General features: G+C 33.7%; 1 protein-coding gene across 1 annotated transcript in view; it reads right to left on the bottom strand.

The window, feature by feature from the left end:
• Window positions 1-20970, bottom strand: part of LOC128669462 (protein O-mannosyl-transferase TMTC1-like) — a 122981-nt gene that overhangs the window by 84540 nt on the left and 17471 nt on the right. Inside the window, exon 2 of the mRNA XM_053744319.2 lies at window positions 1303-1651. Within this exon, the coding sequence (XP_053600294.1) occupies window positions 1303-1643 (341 nt within the window). The 5' untranslated portion in view covers window positions 1644-1651. The remainder of the gene's footprint in view (window positions 1-1302; window positions 1652-20970) is intronic.

The following is a 20970-nucleotide window of genomic DNA, read 5'->3' as shown; positions in this document are numbered from 1 at the left end:
AATTGATATTCTGTTTATGTATGCTCATATAATACCAACTAATATTAGAAATGCGAAAGGAAGTTTGACACAGCATTTCATTCTTCTATCTAGTGTGTTATGTAAAATGTATGCGCCTTTCGCATACATTTTGCAGGTCTGTCTGACACAAGCTTTATTACTTAATAGTCAGTTCTCACATCATATTTGTGAACACAACAATATTTTTTTATTTTTTTATTTTATTTCATCCTGTTAAAATAAGGGCTTCCGCGAACAATTGATACCTATAACCAAAGAGTATGCAGGAAGAGAGGAATGATATACTCACAGAAAGCGAGTGAGACTTGTCAGGATAGTCGCAAGTGGAAATCCCTGGCCTATGCTTAGCCCCATGGGAAAACAGACGTGATAAAATTTAATTTATGTATATATACTTTTTTATTCATCATTTAAAGCTGACAGACCAAAAATATGAATATGCCAATTTTATGAATAACATATGTCCCTCTTACACTCTCGTTCTCTTATCTAAACGCTTAAAAATTCATTTATTTGTATTATATTTTCGGCAATTATTTCTGGACGATCAAAATTACAATAAAGTTAGAACTTATTGGTGCATGTGTAGCGTAGAACACTGTCACGTGGTGTAGCGGCTACGATGTCGCGTAGCAGTGCTACGAGAGAGGTCGTAGCACTACAATTCGTCCTTTGCAGGGAATTGCCTCTACTAAGAACCGCTTCCCTTGTCCCCACACTAACATTTTAAATTCAGAATATAATATTTTAATAACATTTGTGTTGGATTTTATATTAAAGTCACGTTAAAAGTTTATATAGTAATGTTGAACGTCTACAACGTATCGTAACACTTCTACAATGTCGTAGCGCGTCTACGAATCATCGTAGCACGTCTACAATATAGCGTAGCATGTCTAAAATATACGTTTAACGCTTAATCATGGTGAAATTTAAAATAATAAATTCAAATTCAAATCATTTATTCAGAAATTAGACCTTCACAGGCAATTTTTCTCGTCAATTTTTATATTTATAGTTATTTCTCACAAGCTACAAACTACTGGCATTTCGGAACGACCACTGCTGAGAAGAAATGCCGAAAGAAACTCATTTGAACAGTGTTGGTCCCTATCATGTAATAAGTTACCCAAGGTGCTTAATTTATTCAAATATGTTTTTAATGATAATTTTATTTTGATACAAGTTTAAAAAATAGTCACAAAAAAATAATAATAATAATAATTTTGAACCAAAAAAATTCAAATATAGACACAAAATAATTTACAAAAAAGCACTTACCTAAATGAAAGCGTAGTCAAAGGCCTATACGACTTATGACTGTTCACATCAGCCATCGGAGTGCCCCAAAAGTCGTCCAAAAACAACTGCTTCAGAGAATTAGTCCCTGTGACGTCACCATTAGTCACTATAGCCGGGATATCGTCGTGAACAAAGTCACCGTTTAAGCTGTTAATATAACTGAGAACAGCGGTGGCTGTCACCATGGCGTAGATGGCAAAGTCGCTGTGTTTGCTCGAGGGGAGTGAGGGGGGCTCCTCCCGCACGGGGGGGAGGGGTTTGCGTTTCATCCTAGGGCTGTGTCGGAAGGTCCGCACTGTCAGGCTCCGACATTTGCACATTTGTGTTCCTGTAACAATAAGAGAGAGTATTAAGATTCTAAATTTACCAGAGGTAGACCTTAGTACAGTCAACAACACAAGTTACCCTACATGACCCTCGACGGTACAGTAATAGTGGCGAGTCTGCAATGAATTTGGGTAGGTTGATGATTGTAGGCTATTGATTGTCATCTGCATGGGTCCACTCTCATATATATGAGCCGCCAAACAGCACTACTTGCATTGTTGTGTTTCGATTTAAAGGGTGAGAGAGGTCATCATCATATCGAGAGTGTTATTGCTAAAAATAGGGTCAGATTTTATTCAAGTCGCCTAAAGGCATCTGACATGACTTTTATGACAACTTACCTCCATCTAGTGGCAGGTAGTCGCATACACACTAGGGTACTAAATTGTCAACCTGCAACTACAGGTTTCCTCACGATGATTTCCTTCACCGGAAGCACGTGGTTGTCGATTAAAACTACTATATATGAGTCAGATTGGTATACAAACTCATGTGGCACGGGTAGGATACGAACCTGAGACCTTTCGATTCATGCTTGTGACACCCCACTACCAACACAAGTGGACACCACAGCCTATGAACGTCAGGTGTTATAGGCTGCGGTGACCACTTACTATCAGATGGGTCGCGTTAGGATTAATATAGGATTAGGATTTTGATAGACGTATGAATTTTAGGTCCGATTTAAATATTAATACATCACCCTACGTCATGATAATTAGGTATAGTTTTTAACACGTTATTTAATTATATTTACATTATGTATAATGTTATTTTGCCGTACAAAACTATAACAGTGAAATTTCTCCATACATTCCATATTATGGAGCAATGTCTGCTCCACTTATAGATTTAGATCGAGATTATTAAATTTAACTTCCGAATTAAAATGTCAGATTGTAGTTTTCTGCGAAGCAATATAATTGGGAAACATTAACATTTTAACGGTAAAACTCGTGAATGAAAAATAATTACGAATTTCTTCGAAGTATACCATTAAAAATTCCATTTTTTTATAGAAAATGTTATTTGTTTTCAATTCGAAAAGTGTTTTCAAAGCAACCCAACTATAAGATAAAACAAAACGATAAATATAATTTTTCGCTTATATTTCTAACACGAATATACCTATAAATTCCAAACTTATATGAGATGTGAAACAAATTGATGGCGATATAAAACCTTCATATGTTTTCAGGTCTAAAACCGAACATTCCTTTTCTGAAAATAATAAATTTTGGGCACGTCCTACGATGATAAAAATTCATATCGCTGCTATGGCCTATATTGAAAAATAGTTGTTAAGATTAAGGTCTAACGGTCTGGCGAGCAAGTGTGTGGAATCCATTTTTATTTCGAAATTAAATTTTTCGCATAAAAATTCTTGTTTTATTTATTAAATTACAAGGGACTGACTTCTTGTTTTGCATCACAAATTCAGAGACTTGGCTTATGTATGACGTGTGTATTTATTTATCTGTATGTTTACTTGTGGATCATATCTAAACGAATAAACCTATTTTGATCTAGTTTTTCATTTTATTTACAAGGTGATAGATATTTAGAGGTTCTTATGATTATTAAATTTTACTATAATATTTTATACACATATTATATATGTGATTATAATAGATAATATTTATGTATACTATATACACGAATAATATAAAGAAAAATTGTTTGTTTCTTTTTTTCAATTTGCAATTAAACACGAGTATATACAAATTAGTGTTATAAGAAAAATCTAAGCCCATATGTTTCCCGAAAAGATATGCAAAAATAAAAATAAAAATTAAAAGCATGCTATATACTCGTAGTACATGACAAAAAATAACTATTTATCATTATCTAAGAATAGTTTTTCCACGAATTTAGCCTCAGTTTTATGTGTTTTTGTGATAAAGTCATAAAATAAATACAAATTACTCCCATTTTTGCTGTGGGTTAAAAGTAGACATCTATTATTTCTGACAGTCGCTAACAAAGCTTCAAATCCAATTTGCTAACTCATCGACACGACTGTCAGACTGTCGTGGCGTCGATAACGTTGCAAACATTGTTACTACAAAATAATGGCGATTAAATAAGGACGACAGAAATTATCTGATGAGAAATAGGCTTTTCTATTGACTGGCACAATGTGTTCTTTTTGGTGACTTTTAGATCTTTCCATTTATTGAATTGTTAGAAGTTTTTTTCACATGTTGAATACAATACGATCTCAAATATAACTATATTTTTGGAAAAAACTTATTGAAGTTAATTTCGCAACGTCGCGACGCCACTGACAGAGGGAGTGATGTTGTCTCATATTACGATTCGTAATAGAGTACCTGTGTATAAAATAAAGCCTGTTGCATTTTATGCGTTTATACATATAAACGCATAAAATGCAACAGGATAATCAAATGTTACTCTCATTAATCACTTCTATTTTATAGTGATATTTTTAGTTCTCATCCTTACATATTATACAAACAAAAGACAAAGTCCTCTACTCCGTCTGGCAGTATGTCTGTTCGCGATAAACTCAAAAACTACTGCACGGATTTTCATGCGGTTTTCACCAACAGATAGTGTGATTCCTGAGAAGTGAGAGTTTACGTGTATAATTTATTATGTTTTTATCGGAGCGAAGCCGGGTCGGGCCTAATCGAAAGCCGGTTATAATTGAAACGCTTATTTAACTTCAAAATTTGTCAAACTCAAACGTCAAAACAAAAACTTCAAACGTCACAAATTTTGTCGTCTTTATACAAGCCCCAAAAGCATCTAATTTGATTTGATAGCGACTACACTATTAATAAAAGGTATACACATGTTGTTATGTTGAAAGTGGCGTGTCATGGACCATTTTTAACCATCTATTATTTTATATCGACTTCAGATTGTGATGACTGTAAATCATAATCACAAACCAATAAAAATTTTAGCGCATTACTATTCTATAGTGCTCATTGTATAATAATGATAATCAATCTCGATAACTTCGTCTATTCATAGCATATAAAAAGTTCCCACAAATAACATGTACTGAGTAGAATTCAAAATATATACAATCTTTATATTTTTCAAGTTTTCTTTAATCCACTCACGTGAACACAATACATATTCAAAGTAAATTGTGGAATACACTCATTTTTGTTTTACTCACGCTCCAATGGAACACGGATAAACTGAGGTTGTGAGATAAAATAAACTTATAGAAAATATGAGAAAGTTTTTATAATATAGCCAGCAGGAGCTTCATAAAACTAAATCGATCAATCGATCAATAATAAAAACAAAAGTGAGCCAATAATGCCATAAAACCAGGAGTATTATAAGTATTATGCAATATTATGCAATTCTTTTACTTACTCTAACAAAGTCATAATTTTTATATTATGGTGTGATTACAAACAATATTTGTGTCGTTTTCTAAATGGATTCACTGGTACTCCCATCCCTCCCATGTCATTAATGTGATCCGAGTCACAGATCCAGAAAGTTCTTGGAACTTTCTGGATCTGTTCAATCGGGATCGAGTTTTTGAGAGGAGACATAATGCTTTAATCCTAATATTATAAATGAGTTTGTTAACTCTTCACGCTCTATCTATTCAACCAATCTTCTTGAAATTTTGCATATGTATTGTTTAAAGTATGGATAAGGACATTTCTTCCAGAAAACTGTTTTCGTTGGAAATTAACGCAGGCGAAGCCGTGGGCAAAAGCTAGTTACACATAAGTATAGGCCAGTTGAATAAGAAAATCTAATCTGCATTATGTGTAAAAGTTTTATTATTTTAACCCTACGGCGTAGAGATTATAAAGATAATTAAACAACAATATAATCGCAATCCGATCGACCCGCGCAGGAACCTGATTAGTTAATTAGCTTCATCTGTATCTATACTATTATTATAAAGAGGTATGCGTTTGTGAGTTTGTAAATATGTATGTTTGGGGCGTGTAATCTCCCAAAATACCGAACCGATTTCAAAAATTCTTTCACTATTAGAAAGGTACATTATCCAAGATTACTATATGAAATTTTTATCTCAAAACTCCCAAGGGAGCGAAGCCCAGGACAACATCTAGTATGTTATATGCCAAATAGCGTTAAGTCCATCATTTGTGCATATTATTTTTGTAATTGTGTGTAATATATATTTTTCAATAAATATGTCACCCAATACGATTAACCCGAGTATTCGCTACCCGAGTGTGGTGTGGTGTAGACATTTAACCTCCACATTATCTTTATCATACATGCTATAATATGTAATAAATTACACAGCCCAGCTTAGCCGAACTTAGCATTTTATATCTAGATCAAATACCGCCTGGTCTGCTGAAATATTAAAGTGGAATAACATATACACAGTTGTGTGCCGAGCCTCGCTGAATTCGGAATAAGACAATAGAATTGTCAAGACATTTGTGGCGTGTGGCTCCGCCCTACAATAGGACCATCGCTACTGGCGAAGGAAAACATCGTGAGGAAATCTGCACAGAGGTTGACAGTTTAAGTTCACTAGTGTGTATGCGATTACTTGCTACTAAACGCGGTAGGTAGGTCTTAAATGTCATGTCAGATACCTGTAAGACACTGTAAAAAAATAATTACATAGATGAATTATTTTTAAAACAAATAATGGACGACCGTGAGGAGACGGTAATGTAAGAAAGTGAAACATGGGCTCCGACCATCATTGGCTGGGAAGGAACCGAGAAAACGCTTAGATAAGAGAGACATGTACAAGAGGAAGAGCAATAAAGAAGTGCTGGAAATCGTAAACGAAAAAATAACTGACTGCTGACAGAAATAAAAATGGAAGAATGACCCGACGCCTTATTTAAAACTGTTTTTGAAGGAAAAATGAAAGGAAGAAGAGGTCCAGGGAGACCGAGGAAAAGCTGTGCAAGTCAACTGAAAGAGAAGGCAGGCGTTGTGTCGTATCGAGACATTAAAAGCAAAGCCGAGGATAGAGAGGCGTGGCGTATCCTCCACCGACAAGAGCATAGTTCTTAAAAAAGAAGAAGAAGTAGAGAAGCAAGTACAAGGGCGGACTTATCCCATGTCTTCTTCTTTCTTCATATTCGTATTCCTCATGGCTGAGGGTCGTGGTCATTATATGTAATGAAACACACATAACGACTTTCTTGGCACTATTAATGGAATTGTTAGCCATTGCTTTCTACATTTCACACGCAAGTTGATAATCAACCAGAGTTCAGGTTTCCTCACGACGTTTTCCTTCACAGGAAGCAAGTGGTGGTCGATGAACTACTATAATACTACTACACATGACTCAGATTGGTATACAAACTCATGTGGCACGAGTAGGATTCGAAACTGGGACCTTTCGGTTCACAGGCGGGCGGTTTTAACCATTACAACACCACCGCTTCATATCCCATATAGTTATTTCAAATTCTGTGATATATCCATGTATCCAGTTGTGTTGGCAAGCGCGGTATGGCGGTCACGTGTTGTCTATAAAGCCTACCCGCAAAATTAAATTCATAACCTCGTCTCGGGCCCTCAATATGGGACATGGTATTATAAATACACAGGCATAACAGCTGAGCCTAGCCCAGATCTGTAGGTTACTTTATATTTTGTTATTTTCTTTTGTGAAGGAGGCAGTGTAATTTTTGAAGCTTATTTACATAGAATTGTATTAAATTTCTTTGTTTTTTGATTTGTCCGAGTTCGTATCAAATTATGAAGAAAAATTATATCAATGATATAAAAAGTTCCGATCTTTCAAAATTTTTAATTCGATTAACAAAGAAAATTAATCGAATTAAAAAAAAATTTATTCATATAAAAAAATATCAAAACGTTATTTTTGCGTAGTAGTGCAAAAATAAAGATGGGTTAAATTAAACAAACTACTGTAAGCTAGTAATTAATATTGAAATTGGTTACAAAGTGTCTTATTTTGCGTGTTAGAGTGCATATTTCAATCATTCAATTTAGTTTGATTGTAATTATTTTCAGCATAAACGTTTATTCCCTTTTATCAAAACATTTTGTGATTATTATTTTTTTAATAAGAATATTATATTCCAAGTGAAACTAGATCAAAAATTCCAAACCGAATCTTACTCGTTTCCAAGTAAACATTATTGCATCAGCTACCATTCAGTGTATGTCAATTAACAATACTTTTAATATTTGAAACCTTTCTCATTATATTAGTGTAAAGGATTTCATAAAAAGGTATACAGCCGAAAAGCAAATCGTTAGTATAACAGTTAGCTTGTTACCGAGAACAACTTGGAGGCTAACTCGAGAGATCCCGCTTGTTGTGACGTCTACCATTGTTGGAGACACGGCTTGGAGATATAAAAATGTTTGTTGAAAAATCTGCAATTGCAACCCGGATTTATTATTTCCATTTCTTATTCTCAATCAAATTGCAAATTACTAGGTAATAGTAAGAAGCTTAAAATTGTTTTTATGTTTTGCGATGCAAATGTGTTTATACACATTTGAAATTTAACAGAAAGAAGATAAACGAAATTCTAACTGTTCATATTAGAACTTATAGGTATTTTGATGATGTCATAATAATAGCAAGAACACTACCAAAAATGTTATACCTTAAATAAGAATAATTTTCCTGAAATAAATAATGTTTGTCTTTATCTTTGTCAATTTTTAGATCATAATCTTCTTCCTCTTAGTCGTATTTCCTCATGGCTGAGGGTCGTGATCATTAAATAAATAATAATAAATAAATATATTAGGACAAATCACACAGATTGAGCTAGCCCCAAATTAAGTTCGAGACTTGTGTTATGGGTTACTAACTCAACGATACTATATTTTATAACAAATACATATATAGATAAACGCCCAAGACCCAGGCCAATCGGAAAAAGATCATTTTCCATCATGACCCGACCGGGGATCGAACCCGGGACCTCTCGGTTCAGTGGCAAGAACCTTACCACTGCGCCACCGCGGTCGTCATTACTTGAAATGAAACACACGCCACAACTTTCTTGGCACTACGAATGGAGTGGTTTGCCTCCATTACCTTCTCCATGTCACACACAAGTTAATAATCAATCTGCAGGTTTCTTCACGATGTTTTCCTTCACCGGAAGCAGGTGATGGTCTATGGAAATGCAACTTATCTCGAACCGCGCACGCAAACAAAGTTGCACACGACTATTAAACAATATAAAATTAGTTTATACTCAGAGTAAAAACATTCTTTTGCCTTTATGACACGGAGTAAATGATCGCAGTCTCCAAGAATCCCATTCAGCTATTCAGTACCGACAGACAGCGACCGGCATTGTACGGCGGACAGTGTAACAACGGTTTTTTGTTCGGCTATGCGCTGATAAGGTAGGTTTCAAATGGAAAATGTATTAGTTCCCGCGTTTTATTTGCGATCTGGTAGTAATGGAGGGAACAATGGACTGGCTACAGTAATCGCAGCTAGATAAGTCGAGAATGGATCTCCGCAATCTTGTGGAATAAAAATACCGAAGTGTAATAATAGAGATCTTTGATTTTATTGTTAGGAACGTATCTAGTTCATTCTTTCTCGTGTATAAAAAGTTACATAAGTAGCTGAATGAAATGTTTTGTCCTTGTACAGCATAGTGATTATCGACTATATATACACAATACATGTATCTTTCTTTTTCATTTTAATTTATGCGCTTATTTGTGTTCAATTGTTATTACAAATAGACAAAAACATGTATTAATTGAATCAAATAACACATTTCAATCGGATAATAGAACCCTTGTAACGTAATACATTAGTTATACAGACGTAGGACGGTCGACCGCAAATTGTGGGTTTTTAACGCCGCTGAGTGTCGCCCTGTCGGACACGAGGCTTAGTTTATGTTTAGGGATTAAAACGTCTTAGTTAAACTAAATAGTTAGTTTAATTTCTCGGTAGATTATTTTCTGTGGCGTGTGGTTCCGCCCTAGAATAGGACCAGGACGCTATCGTACGTTAAAGGAGTAAAAGTCTAGGCAACAATAGCATCTTCAAGGAAGGTTGCCTTCAAAGAGGCAGCTGATTGTAAATTCAAAACCGAATCATCAAAATGTTAAAGATTTTATTTTAAGCTTGTAATTTAAGCTAAGCCACGTCACAGCCCCGAACTCGACCAGGTATATGCGGATATGATTAGAGATTGTCACATAGATTCTGTTTAATAAATAGTTTTAATTATTCTGAATAATTCTATTGATAACTATATATACGCTTCACACACAAATTATTATAAAATATTTTTATGAAATATTTTTCTTTGCCCAGTGTTGGACAAACAATCACCAACAGACTAGATAAAAAGGATAAAATATATAATAATTAAACAATTAATATCAGTCATAGCAGTAGATACCACACGCGAGCAAGGAAAAATTCCTGGCTAAATGAGATAGGACAAGCTTCCTATCTCAAATCTATAATGGTTTTATAAGAAAAAAAAAATTGTATTGGTAATTTTCTGTCGTAACTTAGAAATTATATATATTTTAGAGACCGAGCAATTGAATTAAAGGATATATTTAACTGTAACCCTGCGGCTTTTTAACGCGACCAAATGTCGACCTTACTCGCACGGGTTTAGCCTATGTTACGAGGTTAAGATGACTTACACATTACTGCTATTATAAGATTTGTGTCTTTAGATAAATAATCCTTTTAACTAGTTGCGCCTTGTGAATACACACTCGTGGTAATTTTGGCCTATGATAATAACCTACCTCTATTGTGGCAAAAGATCGTAGAACATAAAGTGACACCCCAGGCGTTGCAGGCGTTGATAGGTAGGCCCTATACCTGTTACCTACTACCTGTGGTAGTATAAGAAAAGGTATTTTTTCTTCATAAAAACGTAAATCTGCAGACAACTAAACAACAAATATGTATGTGTTTTCTTCGTGCAATAAACAAACGACGGCTGCGCGTGATAGGTGTTGCAGACGTCTTTATAGGTTACTGTGACAACTTATCATCAGGCCCACCTGATGGGAATTTACTAGGAACTCCTGATTTTTACTGTCCTTACTGTTACTCCTGATTTCTCCTGTTTTTTACTTTATTTTATTTTATTTGAATGGAAGTTTATAAGCTAAACAGATAATATAATAACAAAAATAGCAACTAATAGCCATTTACAAATCGTCACTAATAGAAACTGTTCAAACAATAATAAAACCGACATATTAAATAAATGCTAGACTTAGACAAACATTTACGCTAAAACAAATATAAAGAAAAACAACCAACGAATTAATATCTCTAATTTGAAAAAAATCTGTGAAAAGGGCGCACTAGACTATGTCTGAGAAAACCTTATTAGTAATTGATGTCTTTAAAGCCGCCAACTATTTGCCTAAAATATCCACGTCGCCTTCACATGAGCTAGCTTATTATAAATGCTACATGTCCTATAAGTGAAAGAATTTTGCCGGTAATTTGTTGCTGTCACAGGTACAAAAAGACAGCAATGAAAACGCAAATATATAGATAGAATACTAGTTCTCTGGCCCAATTAATGGCAGACACCGTCAACTTCCGACGCCTGAATTCCAAAATTGATAGTAAACAGCCCGCTAATTCAGTTATAGATAGTTATTCAGTATATAGATATATACAGCAAGCGAAGCAGTATGGAAAAAAGCTAGCAAACAAACTATAGCGTTAACCTTATTAGTAATTGATGTCTTTAAAGCCGCCAACTATTTGCCTAAAATGCTCCCTCATTTTCCCTTTTTAAAACATATAATTGGTTGACTGTCGGAAATAATGTATGTATCGCTTGCTATATTTAACCGTTTGGCTGTTACGATGCCACGGACAGACATACAGATACACAAACACGTTAAACTTATAATTCTTTCTATCATCGAGGGTTCAAAATAAATCATTTAAAAAAAAAAGAAGACAAAGAATATCGATATCGTTCCTAACATACTATAAAGCAAGTAAGAACCGGGAATCATAGACCGCACTTAGTGCATTAAATATTAACATGTTCCCTTCAAATTCCCTTTTTACCCACTAGGATTGTCGGTGTAATGAATAAATTAGCTAGACCGAATCATTTGTTAACGCAGCTGAGTCTGCGTTATTGTATAAAATAAGAATTGTTTAACGCAGACTCAGCTGCGTTAAACAATTCTTATTTTCAGTTGGTCTTACTACAAACTTTTTCCGATATACTTTACAATCTCGTCTTAGTTAATATGTCATAAATGCGAAAGTGAGTTTGTTTATCAATCTATATACGATCGATATTTACTTTCTTAAATATCTTCGACATAAATATTAAGGTCAGGTTGCATCAGTCGATTTTGACGCCATTTTGACTAAACGCGGCGGCGCACAGGCTAAATTCAAATACAAAGTTTACTGGTGCAACTTTAAGCAATTTTAATTTTAGTTACATTTAATATACAATTCTCAATACTGAAATCTTTATCTGTATCCTTAATTTAAGTAACAAAACCTATTTCTTATATATAATAGAGACAATTAAGTACCGGGCGCAGCAACTGAAGAGGGGCTGACTTGTCACACTGTCAACATTGCTTTACATACAAATATCCTTATTATTTTATTGACAAAAAACTTATAACAATCAAAACGTAACATACGTTTATGTAGTCCCTAAATAAAATAAAGGTAACTTCCCACTTGAGCTCTTTAAGAAGTCAGACCCGTAAATGCTAAAAGAATGTAAACTACCCTATTTTCACACCCTCTTGACAACCCCTGCCAATCAAATCCGAACTGCCTAATAAACGACACCCTACTAAGTTAAACCTCACAGTTTTACAGCCCATTCCTGAGCTTCCCCTACTAAATACACACACGTTTAGGAAGAAAAAGGTTTGAACATGACTTTCATTTTTCGTATAAAGTCTAGGTGATGACTTTGAGTTAAACTGGGTTTCAACTAGGCGAGTTGTGTGAAATATAACAGTAACTTCGGCAATGAAAATTTATTATTATTTTTTTACTTTTTGATGACGTGTCCCACTGCTGGGCAAAGGTCTTTTCCCCTTATTTTTGCACGCGTCTCGATATGTATGATAGGTCTTTATTTGTTAATCTCGATCGTTCATTCCCAATAATTTTGAGGCGATTGGTGTGGCTAATGGTACATATTTTGTGTAAAAACCTGGGAATCAGTAATCATGATCACTACACATTTTCACTTAAGGTGCATACTTGCACACTAATGCCATTGTAATATAAAAATGTGGCAAGGTATCGATAAAAATTAGATGGTGGCTATATAGTGTACAGTCAACAGCACATCAAGTTACCCTTTATGGCGCGGTAATTAGGGGCGAGATTGCATTGAACTTGATGTGCTCTTGATTGTACGTAAGTAGTTAAGTGCGGACATAATATTAGATTAGTTCCGCAGTTTCATTATCAGACAAATCTGAACCACGATATCGACATAAAACTCTGTAGTGAATTCGTTAGGTCATTCGGGGATCGTTTCCGCAAACGTCGGGTCACCGTAACGACGTGGCTGAGAATACTATTAAATAATACGGGCCACATTACTTTCTGGTTAGTTTCTTTAGATAAACATTTTCAATAAAAGATCAGTTTCATCTTCTTCACATAAAAGAGGACGCTTCTCCACAAACAATTGCTCATTTGTTCGTTTGTCGTAAGTGCCGAATTGCCTTCACCGCATTCGGAAATTCGAGTTAATCCACATATCAGCGTTGTGCCCGCGTGGTGGTTATGGCCCACATTTATTATTCATCATAGACATACTATAATTCGTGATTTGGATGATGATAATGGTGTGATAATTTAGATCATTATGATAACACGAATTTGCCTGATATCGTCACGACACGCAAAGAAGAGAGACTTTTCGAATGTCTAAACCACCTTTGCTTCTATTGTAGTGGAAATCAAGAATTCTCTTTTTCCAGTCGAAATAGCAGACAAATTATATAAATTTAGAACAATAAGTAGCCATAGGCACTCACACACATAGCAAGTCAACAGATGTGCCATGGATTGAACCGCTCCACAATAACACAAAACATTAGTCAAGAAACCCTATTCGACTCTGTTATCTTCCATTACTCTTTTCATATTACCTGTAACAAAAATAAAAAATACGTATTTGAAGTAAATTAAAATGTATTTAGCTCCTAAAGTCAAATTTTGAGGTAAAATTATCATGTAACAATCAGTATTTACGACGCCCGAGGGATGTGATGAAGTAGATTTTGTTTTAAATGGCAATCCAGAAGTTCTAATAAAAATAAAAATAAATAAATTATTATTTTTAATTCTTAAATAGCAATTAGCAATTTTGATCCAATTAATTTCCAAATTTTTAAAAATCGAATAGTGATAACTTCAATTGATTGTTAAATCCAATTACAAGTATTTATGCGTGTCAAACAAGTCTCTTAGATTCTATCGGTTAACGGCTGAGTCAGGAACGGGTAAATCTTCAGATGAGAGAGAGATGGCAATGCCAAACCAGAAAGTCATTCTGCCTAATGTTTAAACCCATGGTTTAAACTTACCTCTACTTACAATAACTCAAGAAATAAAAGCTAACTCAATATAATAACATGTTCAATTCAATACTGACCAGTTATATGAAAACTCAAATAAAATACAAGGTCTGCAAAAAAAAAAAACTATCACACATTGAAACACTCGACTCGAAAAGCTGACAAAAACAGTGTCGCACGAGGGCCAGCAATTCCGCAAATTCGTTTCGTCCAAGTATGATTTATTGTCGAATGGATATCTTAATAACTCCCCAGCAAGTTTCATAAATCAGTAGGCGGCTATTCTATTATAGCTGCGTCATAAGAACACTTGATATTTTATTAATGATTTGTCGTATTACTTCCATGCTAATGTTAGTTGCCTATATCTCTATTAAGAATGTATAAATATTTGTAAAAAAAAATTCAACCTATATTGTCTTATTATATTTATATTGGACAAAATAAGTATGGCGAAGTTAATATATATATTTTTTCATAGATTCATAAATTTAACGGCATTTCTCAGTATTGTACATGCTATAGGTATAAAGATCATAAGTACATAGTTATACATGAAATATATAGTCGTTACTAACACTATAAAATGCTTAATTCGCGTTTAAATTTCACTTCTCACCATCCAATCGATGCGAAGTGAGACACAGCGAACCAATCACATTGCGGTATGGTTGTCGTTGCATCACTATGGCGTAATGTGATTGGTTTCGGTTTCGTTCTCGAATCGAGTCGATGGTGTGATATAATTGCAAACAATTTACAATGAGAAATATCACTACAAATAACATAAATAGGTACATGAATGTAAAAAGTGTTCAAAGAAAATCCATCCATCGATTTAGAATTGATTGAACAAAAATTTGAAAGCCAATCAAGACCCCTTCCGAAATCCACACATGTACATACAAATTATATCTATCACTAATTCAACGACACGACATCACTTCCCAAACACTCAACATTTACCTATTTTCAATATTTAATGTTAGCCTTGGTAAATAGAACATTCCAAGGTTGTCGAAACATGTCATTATTATGTTTCAATAAATCGATACACTATAGAATGAAATCGAATACAAATTTTAGTCGCGGGTCTCCAGCCTCCTCCAATATTTTACAAAAATGCCATTTTTGAGACAAGTTTTCATAGTCGTTGAGATTTTGTTACATTCAACGCGTGATACAAAAATTATGATCATGCAGTGAACCGTTGTAGAGTTCCCTCATCGGGAGCCTTGCGTATTACAATAATGCATTGCCATTATTACTAATGTCACGTGTAAATTTTCATGACATTATGCTTTTACAAAATACATAAATTTCAAGTTGATTAAAAGCTTGTGTAAAATAAGCAATCAAATTAATGAACCCCACTTGTAATGAATTGCTAAAGGCTAAGATCGAATGTCCGTTACAACTTTGCCCATAATTAAAGGAGGCCCATCCTAAAATGGCCTTTTGAGTTACGTCAATAATACAAATAGTATTTGAAAATAATACTCGCTTAAGATGGTGAGCGCACTTCGCATGGAATGTCTATTTATTTTCAAGTAATTTCGTATAATTACGCTTCAAATATTAGTTTACTATTAGGTCGGAATAGGTTTTTCATAGTTACAGTTTTAAATCGAAAGCAACAATTATCTGTTTAACTTCCACAACCTTCGTTTATAAAATACGTGAATATTTACACATTTTTTTTTAGTAAGTATTCGTGCCTATGATTAATGTCAATAGTCAGACCGCAAAAAAATAAATTATTAACAAGAAGGAGATGAAAATCAGCAATTACTACTTAGTAGTAAAGGCTCCAACTGAAAATCAGTGTATTGCTCCTAGAGTAATATCATCACTGAGTTGTGGCCTGTTTAGATTACTGCAGCACACACACCCATAATCACTTTTTGTACTTACCCACTTTTTTTTTTTTTTTTGTTTAATTGTATTTTTTTTTTTTGGTTGTTATGTGTGTGTCTGTAGTTTTTTGAATAAACTTATTTCTATTCAATTCAATTTTAATCATCATGAATAGTTTAAATAGATAGATATCGAAAAACTTTACATTTCAGTTAAAATACCTAATTTCGCAAAAAGTTCAGTTGTGAACACATTATCTTATTCTGTACAGCAAAGTAATTTAAAGATAAATAACATTAGCAAGTCAAATAGCGCTCTATCTGGTCTTTATTAACTGTCAAACTGTGAAGGAGGCAAATTGACTTGACTACACCCCCCTCCTTTCTTATCTGTGTATTCATATTTTACTCAAAATCAAAATGAAATCATTTATTCAGAAATTAAGCCTTCACAAGCACGTTTTTCACGTCATATTCTAAATTATATGATGTTTACCACACTACCAGCATTTCGGAACGACCACTGCTGAGAAGAAATGCCGAAAGAAACTCATTCAAACAGTGTTGGTCCCTATTATGCCAGAAGGGCTTACCATTTTTTAAATATAAATTTATGTATAATTTTTTATCAGTAATATAACAATGTAAGTACACAATAAAGTACATGGTCAATAAGGTATGAGTGAGTCGTGAGTGATGTCGTGAGTCAGCCATCGCGAAGCTCAACCACACTAGAAGATACTATATATGCAATAAACATGTCAAAAGAATATATAAATAATCTCTCTGATTTTTATCTCTCTGACTCGATAAAATTTATGATTTCAGTCAGAATATTGAGCCAGTTTTTAGCAACATTCCATTTCAGATTTTGATACTTTTATATTAATGTTACAACAAAAGTGTCCGTTTTTTTTAATTGGTATTGGTATTAATACTATTAATTTTCAAATAGTATAGACCAATAAGGTTGGTGTATTTAAATATTATTATTTTATTATCCTATAGTCTATTTCAATTTATATTGCTGTAAAATTACAATAAAATGAGTGTATAAACTACAAACCCGACTACTGAAAATTACGCTCTAAAAATAATGAAACGAGGAAATATTTTTTATTGTTGATATCTAAAATTGTTGTATCAAAACTATTCAATATTATAACATTGTTTACATAAAAAAATCGTAGAAAAGAAGAATTAGAAAAAACTGAGTTAACGTACTTGATTTTCCCCTACTTTTAGGCCCCACTCACAATTCCGCCACAGCTGAAATTCGGCCAAAATTCTAGCATGTAAGACCAAAACAAAACTGGTCCCGTGCGTCGTTACCGTTAATTTGAACTCCGACCTCGGTTAATTTACTGCACATAACACCGCAATCTCCATCCTACACACTATTACCCGGCCTCCAATTAACTTAGTACTGCTGTATTAACCGACTTCAAGAGTTGGGAGACAAAATGTTCATCGGAATTAAGTCTTTCTGTGTTTACCCAAACTGATTGTCGATCGCGATAAAAAGTACATATAGACAAATATTATTTGTTTGCAAAAACATGAGTTTACATTTTTTACAAATGCGGTGTTAAAAGAAAAACTTCATCCTACATGTTTAATCCGTATATGGATATGCAAATTTAAATGCATGCTATCATCCCACAAAAAAAGAACCGAATATATAAAAGTAATGTTATTGGTAGAAAAGACAAAACAATCAACTAGGTATTTTTTTATCTGAGTAGTACCATCATCATGGGGCGCCATGAGTGCCAAGAGAACATTGAACAGATTTGTTGAAAGTCGAACAACACTGAAATACCTAAATAGAATAAATACCTAAAATACCTAGATATTTATTTGCGACGTACTTAGTGTCTTAAGGGTTACACGAGCTATATAGTGTATCCAAAAGGTTATAACGGGTCATTAGACTTTGAAACAAAAAACAAATTTAGATAAATGACGCAATCTGACCTTCGCGAGTCAGGTTTTGAGAAGTTTTATAGTTCAGAAATATTATTTTCATTATTCAGAAAAGGAAGATAAAAATATAATGAGCACAACATAATCATTATCAAAATACTTTTTTTTTAATATCATTTTAATTTCCGCATAATAACAAAGCTGAAGCTAAAATATTAAATTTAACCTTTGTCTTTCTAACACAAATGCCAAAGTAATAAATTTAAATCTAAATTTAATATAGTATTCAAATTTAAACATCTAATTTATAAAACTGCCGCACGTTAAGCGACTAAATTTTATTCATATACGAGATACACGCACACGAAGTCGAGAAAAAAAACTAGAATGTATACTATACTTTGTTAATACAGCAAAGTCAATAGATTCCGTAAATAACTATAAACGTCACAAAATATTATTTCATAACCTCTTGGTTAACATTCTTAACATTTATCTTATAAGAATAAGTCGTTTTAAGATACTCATAAAATATTCTTCAAAACAAAGCAGAGGTAGTTGAGTCGTTACCAGCAATTTTGTCTTTTATTCTCTTAAAATAAGAGCTAAACTTTACGATCTAAGTTTCCGAACGGTTAACCCGACAGGAAATATACTCGTAGAAGACCTTCAAATTTCGCCGCTCGAGTACTCATTCAGAATATAGTACGAGAAACATGAAAACTATCATTTTTAATCTTCATATAGTATTGAGCAACAATCGATTTGGGAACGAGGTTTGATGGATGGAGTATTTTTCATTCGACTCTAATCCCTGCAGTAGATTATACCACCCTATACGACACGACCATTGCTTTGTCTTTTATTTCGTCTATGAATGCCCTTCCTGGTTCTCTTTTCCCTTTGTCATAGTAAGTCATGTCAAGATAAATAAAAAAGTAACGAAACTATTTTAAAGTACCTAGTAGTAAGAAGAAAGGTAAACCAAAATACCTTCAGAATAGGTCCCTGTGCGAAAGAATGGTTTACAGGACTTACGCGCCACATGGGCACTACTTTGCCCATGTGGTCCAGTCAACTTCGACGTTAACTTTAACCTGCGCAGAAAACGTCAACGTCAAAAAGTTGGACTGGTGTAACTCATTAGTGATTAAAATTTTATTAAAAAATAACTGCGAACATATATTTCCGATTATTGCGAGGAATCATATCAGGCATAGGTCGACACGTGCACATATAAACTTCCAAGTTATTTTGGCAAAGAATAGGTATAATATATCAGAATAAAAGATAGTCTTTGTTAGGATTTAGGGCTTTACATATTTCAAGCACTCTTGTCTATTGCGCCATGAGCAAAATCCTTTTGATCCTGAATAACTATATAGTGTTGTCGAAAGAATCCAGTCACATATTTTATCGTACCGCACAAGTACCTATTTAGTTTATTCCATTTTGTTCACCTGGGTGATATTACTTAGGTTATCAACTCCGCTTTCAATTTACCTGGTGGTTAATTTGACCTGCGGTTATTAAATTCCACATTTTTTGTAAGAATCAGAACTTATTTTTATACGAATCGCATAACTATAACATACAATAAAAACAAATTTGATTTTTTATAGATACTTACTCCCACTGTTGGGCAAATGCCTCCCCTAATTTGTTCCTCGCACTCCTGTCTACGGTCTTTTCAAACTCCTTTAAAAGAAAAGAAAAAACAGGAGACGAAGAAAGCAAAAAGAAAATTGGAAAAGAAAAAGATAATTCGCTCAGTTGAATTAAAGTTTGGACACATATTTAGGAAATTTTTCGTAAATTAAAATTTAAAGTTTATAAAAAACAATCATAGTATTTCCCGTAACACCGCATTCACGGCCTCAAATCGCATCTAAAACGATAAAGCAAAATGGAGAACTTGATAAACAACTTTTAAACCACCTCCATCCCGATAAAGCTCGTCTGATCGGTCAAATGTTGCCAACGATTAGCTGGCAGCTTTACACGGAGCTTTTGGCGGTTTTCTACGAGTATAAGATTACAGTGTTCTTTACGATTTTCTCTAAGTTTATTATATACTTCTTGGTTCTTATTTTATTAAGGGAAAGCGCTATATGGGTACTGGAGAACTTCTCGTAGGCAATCGACTAGCACCAATCTAAGTGACCTTTGACCTTTGACCTAAAAGCTGCAAAACTTTTAGGTCTGTCTACTACGTCCACATACACATGATACAGTATGTTCGTTTGTTCATTGTTTAAATATTTATTTTTACATTTTCCTTCATCGTGGAAAGTTAAATATAATATTAATTCGATGACTTACGATGATTTACGCATAATAGTAGTAGGGTAGGTATTAATTATTTTTTTAAAATTGAAGATACCTTTTAAACAAGCTTTAAAGAACTAAAGCTTGTTGAAAAGTGTGATAAGTAATATACAAAATATTACTTTTATGAGTACAGTATCTCATTACAAAGATTAAAACTTAAACTTGTAGACATTTTCACCGCCATTTTATCCGCTATCCGCTGCCCCTTTCGCTGTATGTAAGACGTTTGCCTATTGCGTTCCTCAAACATTCAATATAGAACCATTCTCATTTTCCTAATGGAGGGTTATTGTTCGATACCTCCATGTACACGAGTCGGACGTGGCTATAAAAAATACCATTAGTATTGTATGTATCGCTAGAATGGAAAACTTTAAACGTCAATATTTTTTATCGTTTCCCAAACAAATAGCATTTGAAACTATATGAATTTGTTTTGAGTTTTCATTTCAATCGTATTCGTAAATTTATCGTATAATCGTATTTTTAGAAAAATTGTGTCTATTGATTTATATTTATTTACTTTCAAAAAATAGTTGTTAAGTGGATTGCGCGAGTCATTTTTGACATTTACTTTAATATGCATATCGCTATTAATTAGTTTAAATGGCGTACTTTGCGTTGTTCTGCGCAGGTTAAAGTTAAACTCTAACCTGCGCAGCAC

This window comes from Plodia interpunctella, chromosome 4 (genome assembly GCF_027563975.2).
Source record: "Plodia interpunctella isolate USDA-ARS_2022_Savannah chromosome 4, ilPloInte3.2, whole genome shotgun sequence".
In the NCBI taxonomy this organism is placed as follows: Eukaryota; Metazoa; Arthropoda; class Insecta; order Lepidoptera; family Pyralidae; genus Plodia; species Plodia interpunctella.
This window is presented reverse-complemented; position numbering and strand designations above follow the sequence as displayed.